This window comes from Loxodonta africana, chromosome 13 (assembly GCF_030014295.1).
Source record: "Loxodonta africana isolate mLoxAfr1 chromosome 13, mLoxAfr1.hap2, whole genome shotgun sequence".
In the NCBI taxonomy this organism is placed as follows: Eukaryota; Metazoa; Chordata; class Mammalia; order Proboscidea; family Elephantidae; genus Loxodonta; species Loxodonta africana.
In genome coordinates, this window is record NC_087354.1 from 47,886,834 (window position 1) to 47,895,182 (window position 8,349).

The 8,349-nt window shown below is 42.1% G+C and overlaps 1 protein-coding gene across 2 annotated transcripts in view; it reads right to left on the reverse strand.

Moving 5' to 3' along the window:
* Positions 1-7,326, reverse strand: part of PIAS1 (protein inhibitor of activated STAT 1) — a 138,101-nt gene extending 130,775 nt beyond the window's left edge. Inside the window, exon 1 of one of the 2 annotated variants that reach the window (XM_003418380.4) lies at positions 7,251-7,326. In XM_003418380.4, the coding sequence (XP_003418428.2) occupies positions 7,251-7,274 (24 nt within the window). In that variant the 5' untranslated portion in view covers positions 7,275-7,326. Of the gene's footprint in view, positions 1-1,347; positions 6,645-7,250 lie in introns of those variants that run through there. The other variant, XM_064267339.1, reaches the window with a different exon arrangement.
* Between the last annotated feature and the right edge of the window lie 1,023 nt (positions 7,327-8,349).

Consider the following 8,349-nt stretch of genomic DNA (forward strand, 5'->3'; position numbering starts at 1 on the left):
GTTAAGTGAAAATAGCAAGTTGTATGGTTTTACGTATGATATGATCACATTAATGCTTTCAGAAACAGTATTTATGTATACGAACATTCATTAAACATTTACTGAGTTCCTTTTATGTGCCTAGTATTGTTCTAGATCTAGATATACACACATACAATAAACTACAAATAGTATGCATAGATATTTAAATGCACATGAAGAGAAAAATGAACACAAACTAGACACAACAGGCCATACATGATTCCATTCACATGAACTGTCCAAAACAGGTAAACCCACGCAGAGAGAAATTAGTGGCTGCCTAGGGCTGGGGGAAAGCAGTAGCTCAAGGAGATTAGTTTCTTCTGGGGGTGAAAAAAATGTTCTAAAAATTGACTGTGGTGATGGCTGCACAATTCAGTGAATACACTAAGAACCATTCAATTGTACACTTTAAACAGGTGAATTATATGGCTTGTGAATTACTTCTTAACAAAGCCGTTACTAAAAAAGTAAACAAAGGATACACTCCAAAGTGGTCACCTCTGGGGGCAAGAGGAATGAGATGATGATGGCTTTCAAATTTTATTCCTAAATCATTACAATGAGAAATGTATTCATTTACTGTCTAAACCAAAAAGTCTTTCATAAATTATTCTGGATTTAATGTTAATCAAAGCAGCAGCCATGGAAAAAAGTTTAAGGGTAAATAAATGACCGTATCTCTATGTGCAATTCAGGCCGTCATACAGACACAAGCATTAGCCCCCCCTTAACATAATCAAATTTTTAATATAATTTGGTCATTTAGCAAATATATATTAAGCACCTACTGTTTCCACAGCGCAGGGAAGGGGGGAATGGACTGGCGTACAAAGCAGAACACTAACCAACAAAAAAGAAGCAAACTAAAAGCTCTGGTCTTAAGGACTTTTGCTATATAGCTAAGGAGACAACACCCACACACACACAAAATGGTGGACCAGGGTCAGACTATGGAAAATCCTGAATATCAGCCTGACAACGCTAAGTCTTGATCATCCTGTTTTCAGGGCAAAACCACTGAAAGCTTTTGTAGACAAGACAGAATGAAAGGAGTGTTTTAGGAAAATTAACCTGGCAACCAAAGGGTTAAAGGGGTTTAAACTGTAAGTAGCAATTAGCAAGAAGGGTAAGAAAGAGAAGAAACTATTAAAAATTGGAACATTTGCAAAAGTTTTGTGAGAGTTACTGATATTCCAAAGTTACTAGTTAAAGTTCGAAGGATTTGTTTTGTCTGCTTGATCTAAAGAGAAGTAGAAATGGAAAAAAGTGATTTCTGCATTTTGAAGAACTGTAGACTTTCACGGCAAAAAAATTAAGGCTTACCAGAAAATTCTGAGGGGAGGAGGGTTCTAGGAATTATCTTTACATGTGACACCACTGAAACCAAGAGTTGAGGAAATCAAAAGCAATGGGTCCACATTTTTCATATGGAAGAAGTAAATACCTAGTTGTAAGAGTAGCAAAAAGTAAATGGCAGTTAGTACTACTTTTGAAATTGATGGTAAAGGACAGTTGAATACCTTGAAATTTCTCCATTCCCTATTTCAAAAATCTTAATAAAATACGTTACATAATTAGGTAAGGACCAAATTCTAACAAATCAAATTTAGAGTACGATCAATTTCATATCCTTAATTTCATCAATAGTTCCTTCTACAGTACAGTACTTTTCAGGTGTTACACCAACATTTGGTATCCTTAACTTAATACACATATGTATTAATTAGTTTAACGCATAAATTTACTTCTTAAAACAGAAAGGTATTTTTATTGCCTATGTAACCTTCTCTATAATCAGCTTCTCCAAAAAATGTTACCTACAAATTTAATACTACAGCAACACTTTGCTGAGGCTAAATGCATAAAGCATAAAGCAAATTCTCATTTCTACTTTCTCAGTGTAGCTTTTTAGGAGCCCTGGTGGCACAGTGGTTAAGAACTCGGCTGCTAACCCAAAGGTCGGCAGCTCGAATCCACCAGCCACTCCTTGGGAGCCCTATGGGGCAGCTCTACTCTGTCCTACAGGGTCACTATGAGTCGGAATTGACTCGACAGCAACAGGTTTTTTCCACTTTATAGCTTTTTAATGTCATTTAAAAACTGATGAACATCTAAATATGGCACATAAACTTGCAATATTTAATGATTATAATTTCCAAAATCAAACATACTTGAAATAAGTTATACATGCTATTTCATAATCCATTTCATACTCCATCAAATGTTCTAATTCAGAAGTAATATTTGCTTACATTTTATAAAATCTATCTCTGCCATCATTTAATAATCCTATACGACACATTTATAGAAACAAATAATAAAGGTATAAACAATGAACAAAGCAAGAACTAACTTAATTCACTCACAGCACTTCATCTAATCAACATATCATTTGCACTGATCCCTAAAGCAAGAAGAAGGTCTGTCATATCAATTTATTTAATTAAAATAAAACATCTGCAAACTTTTACATAAGGATGTTTGTCAAGGCACTGTTTAAAATGGACAGGGACTAGTTGAATAAAATACAATGTAATCTTTAAAATGATAACACAGACCTATACTTACTGACCTGCGAAGATAGCTAAGAAAATAGCAGATTACAAAAAGTGTAGAGTGTGATCTCCTTTTGTGATGAATAACCATACACTCACAGAGAAAATGACTAAATGGATATATACCCAGATGATACTTCTGGGTGCTGGGATTACAGGTGTTGCTTATTTTTCTGCTTACTTTTCAGTATTCTCTGAAATTTTCCCACGCAAAACAACATCTGCAAGAAGTAATGCCTATGATTTCAACTAACAAACTCCAAAATCTTCCTTGCAAAAAACCCAAGGAATATCCAAACATACCCTGACATAAAGCAAAAGGGAAAGTATTAGCAACAACATAACTGGAATTCTTCATGAACAAGGCACCCTGTAGAGGCAGGGCTTCGAACTGGTTTGTTCCAGGTTGACCCCCTGCTGAGAATTTGCCTTTCCATCCCAGATATACTCAATCAGAATCCACATTCTCCAGGTGATTCTTATGGTACATCTACATTTTTAACAAGATCCCCAGGTGATTCTTATGTACATAGCTGCTTTTTAAGGGGGGAGAAGAATCACCTGGGGGCTTGTTAAACTGTAGAACCTGATTCAGTATATCTGGGAGTGGAAATCCAAATCCTCACCAGCATGTTCGAAGCCCTGCTTAGAGGGTTCCAGGACTGCCATGGCACCTTTAAAGCAGCCTGCAACCCAAGGTTTTGAAATCAGAACACCTAGGTTCAAGTCTCTACCACTTTTATTTGTATGACTTTGCGCTTGTCACTAACCTCTTCAGGGCTCACTTTACACATAAAAGGGAGGTATCATCTGCCTTGCCTACCTCAAAGAACTGCTGGAGAGATCACATGAGATAATTCATACAAACTGCAAAGTACTATATGAAGTAACGGACTAGGTTCTCTTTGTTTTTGAAGGCTATATCTCATCATAAGCATCTAGTTTTCTCAGGACTTAGATACTTCTTCCCAGTTCCCACTACAAATACAAGCTATTTTATTTTCTTATCCCTAGTTACCAGCAAGAAAAAGTACAATTACACCGGACTCAAAAGTCTCAGCAAGAACCCTGGAGCAGCAGGTTGATGGAATTCACCAGGAGAAATCCAAGTTTAATCAGCTATGGACTAACCACTAAGCACTACTGCAATCAACAGGGATTACGAGTCACTCTTGGAAGAAAAAGACAATACAACCACCAAGGAGAAAATGGGGGTAGAAAAGATGGCAGTATTTCAAAACAATTATATGAAATACTTAAAAACTAAAGAATTTTAAAAATTGTTTTCAAATAATGTTCTTAACACCGGTGACATAAAACAAAAGTCATCTAAATGTGGCACTTGACAGCAGCAAGTTACAGAGGTTCAAATCAAATCCATGAATTCTCAGATTTATTTGCTTCTATCTGAGACAAAGGCTGACAAACTACACCACGAAGGTCAAAATTAAGTGGCTACTTCTTGAAAATAAAACAGGCAGAATTCAACAGGATTTACTGATACTCTTACCAATACTTTAAAAAGTGGTTTCTCTTCCCACTCAACTACTTCTTTCCCACTGTTACAATGACAATATAATTGTTTTTGCATTTTAATGCAAAAAAATACTATTAAAAAAAAAGCACACTTTAAGAAGAGCTACACTTAACTGTCAGATTATTAATACCAAGATCGTCAGGCCATTTCATCCTTCTACTTTTAAGTTCCTAAAGATAATAAAATGCTCACCCTCTACATTCTTAAGAATGTCACTTATGGGTATCCTCTAATGAAAAATTCAACCTTTCATAACTGTGCACAGAGAACTCATTTTGATATGTATGACTCACAATCTAATTTTTATTGGCAATATCTTGAAGTGCTAAAGCTTGAACTATTCCTACAAGGGATATGGATCTATCGATTTTGGCCATCTGATCTTTAGAGTTTTATTATAGATTTGAAAGGACTCACTAAAAATGGGACATGAGGAGAATAATTACGAATACAATCCACAGCCAAATGAAATGTGGGTTGTGAACTAATACAGAACAAGTCACTATATTAACTCAAAGCCTCATAGTTGGAAATTTATTGGAAGTGCTGTATTTTCACTTAAAACTTTGAAAAATCTCATTTTTAAAAAATTATTCTTACTTTTCCTACTTTATTACAACAGTTACTTACCTCCAAAAACCACAAACGAAAACCCTCAGAAAATTTCTAAAACAAGTATCTTCCAAAACTCACCGCACAGAAACATACAGACATTCTCAAACAACCCTAACATAGGTGTTCCTGAGATTATGCCCCACCTCCAGGGAAAAACAAAACAAAACCAGCAAATCTAACCAAAATCAAGTTTTAACAAAAACGGTAACACTGTTATCACCAGCTAAGCAATTTATCACAGCTCTTCAAAGTATGGGGCACACAATGACAGACCAGTATGTCAAAACAGTTATTATAATTTGAAAATTTATACAACAGGAACATGAAAGTAAAAAATAACTCCTCCAGAAAAACTGAAGTACATTTTGGAGAGAGGCAAAAAAGGAGACCAATACTAGAAAAATAACATTTCCCCCAAGTGTTCAGCTCTGATACTGGCTGTTTTTTGTAAAGAGAAACTTTAACAAAACTCACGCCAGGGATCTGATCTATCCCCAAAGGCACTTTCTTAAAATGAGAAAGAACAAAGGAGAAATCTCCCAGCATGTGCTTCCCATACCAGTTTCTTTGGACAGCATCAAGAGTGACAATATAGCCAGAACAAGCTTTTCGGCTTTACTCTGTGGTCCGTGTATAACAGAACTCATTAGCTTTCATCTAAAAGGATTCCTAACAAAATGAATATCAGAAGGCAAAGATCACAGCAACATATTGACCGCATTTTTAGAGAGTAAAACCATAGAAAACACGTATCTTAAAGTTGTGTACTTTTACTCTCTTTAAATATCTCCAAGTATCCCAATTCCGAGGTTTCCTCACTTCAGTCAACAGTTTGAAGCTGGGGAAAACGAAACCAACCGTTCTAAATCTGCTCTTCCTGAAGTAAATTGGAATTAGAAGCAAATTAAAAGAGTGACACTAAAGCCAACACCTTACAAATCTTGCAATGTTAACATTGCAAAGTTACTGGAGAAAAACGATCTTCCAGGGAGGCTTTTCCACAAAAAACTCTCCAGAAAGAAACCTGGTATCTGGATGTTCTAGAAGTTCTCGTTTCATTATAACGGAGAATTTTTTTTGAATAATTTTTATTAATTAAAAAGAGACTCTCCCCGCAAAGAATTACAATTGTTTATCCCAAGCTCCACTCTGACAGAGATGTCAGTTCTCTGGGTCAGGATATAATCGGCTGCTTGGTTCACACACAGGAAGCCACAGAGATGGGAATATAACGTTCAGAGCTTCAAAATAATACGCGTTAGTTAAAAACGGCTTGCTACTAAACGAAAATTATTCAAGCGGAGCCCCATTTGTCACAATCCAATCATAAGGGTTCCACCCCCTCCCCCAACTGCTTGTGTAGTGGTGTATCTGCTTCGGTAAAGAAGCCATCGTCAGGTAAAGAAGATTGGGGTGGGAGAAAAAAGCGGGGAGAGGGGGGCACCCTTTCATCTCATTTCGCGAGCCGTGAGTAATTAGTACAGTTGAGAGGAACGGAGGAACGTTCTATTTATTGGGGGTTGCTGGAAGATGAGGGCAGAATTTCGTTCAAATCAACATGGCCAGCAAGATGTCCCTACAAACAAAAGGCAACGGGGGGATATAAACACGAACCATTCACCTCCGGCAGCTATAGCATCGCCATCATGGTGTGTGCAGAGACCCCCAAAGGCTCCGTTCACCCTCCACACCAGCCAGAGAAGGAAAAGAAGGGAGAAGAGGTAGCTGCATCCCACCACCCAACACTGCATCCAAACACACACCCTTCGAGGGGGTTTCTCCCCCCGGTTGCCCGGAATCAGAGAGAAAGAGTAACGTCCCGCCCAGGCAGACTCCCGCCGCTGCCCCACGGCCGAACCCCAACGCCGGCCCGGGGCTCACTAAACTTTACCGGAGCTTCTCCCCCACGTTCCCACCCCATCACCCCAGGATCGCGCATCCCCCAAGCGGGGCGCCCGGGCGCCTCCTGACAGGCGGGCAGCCGGAGAGAGCCGAGTCCAGGGCGGGGGTGGCAGAGAGCCACGGAGGGGCGGGGCGGCCGGAGCCAAGTTCCCGGGGGTCTGAGGAGAGCGCCTGACAGGAGCCCGGGACTGCAAAGGAGGAAGAGGAAGCGGCGGCGGGGAGCTTTCCCAATCCCCCCTACACGGACACCCAGCCCCCAGCCACAGCTCCCCATGGGGGGCGGGGAGGCAGGCAGGAGGTGAGGGCGCGGAGCCCCAGAGGCAGCCGCAGTCCCTGCCTCCCGACTCCCGATCTCTTCCCCCGCCACCCCCGCCAGAGGCGCCCACAACAATAACACGCCGGGGACAACCCGTCAGCGCCCCCGAGGCACCCGGGGCCCGCGGCCCGCCGCTACTGAGCCCCCTCTGCCGGGGCCCGGCGCGCCGCTCTTCCCTACAACTCCAGGCCCGGGTGGAGTCAGGCCGGAGCGGCCCCCCAGGGTCGGACCCATCCCCCCCGGCACCAGCGGCGCCGTCTCCGCGGCCGAATATTAGAAGTGAATTCGAGCTGCGCTTTACCTTTAGTTCCGCACCGTCCGCCATCTTGCGTCTGTCAGCGCAAGCGCAGTGAACCTCGCCGGGGGCCGCTCCTAGACCCTCCCCTCTAGGCGGCCTGGCCCCGCCCCGGCCCGCCCCCCCTCGCCCCTCCACCTTCCCGGCCCGCCCCCGGAATCCGCCCCGCTCCGGGCGCTCGGAGCCCCGCCCCCGGCACGTACAGCTGCCAGACAGGCACGTACTATTTAAATAATGGCGCCAAGCGGGGAGGTTTGACAGTTACTCCCCCGTCGGCCTCCCCGCCCCCCATCGTCGCCTGGTTAGCGCCTCCGGGGAAAGGCCCGGGAGAGCGGGCTGCTGGCCTGAGCCCCGCCCCTCTGCGGTCCGCGGAACCCTCTGCAAAGCTTCCATACCTACAGCCACGGAACAGCAATGCCCCCCTCTCCCAATCAGAAAGTCTTTTTGAGCACCTGCTGCCTCCGAAGCTCCAAAAAAAAATAAAGCTCCATGTGGGCTAAAAATAACAATCCGTTACATTTGAGCAGCACTCGATGAAGCATTTCCAGGTTTATTAGCTCAAATCCTCCTCATGACAATGCGGTACAGTAGGCAAGGGAAGAGATTATCATTTCCATGGTAAATATTCAGAAATGGAAGCTCAGAGAGGAAAAGTGGCTTGCCCCAACAGGTACTTGACAGAAATGCCCTAAACAAAACTCTGAAGGTGTTCCTCACTTAACTTCTTGGTTTCAACAAGCTTTTATTTAGTGACTGTGTACTGGCCCTGTGTTAAACGTTACATATACTTTGGGAAATTAAACAAAACAAAGTCCCTGCCCTCCTGTAGCTCTCTGACTAATGGGGGAACAGACAAGTGAACCAATAGAGATGGAATTACAGATTGTGGTGAGTGCTGGAAAGCAGCAGATGGTTTAGCTAGAGAGAAAAAGGGATTGGAAGGAGTTGTATTTAATCTTGACAGGGCTTTCTCTACTGAGGTGACATTTAAGTAGAGACTTGACGAAAGGATTATTCTATACCTTTCTCTACTAAAAACTCCTATACTTCTTCCCCATCTGCCACTTTTTGCTGATCGACTTTGTCTCATACCTCATGCAAAAAA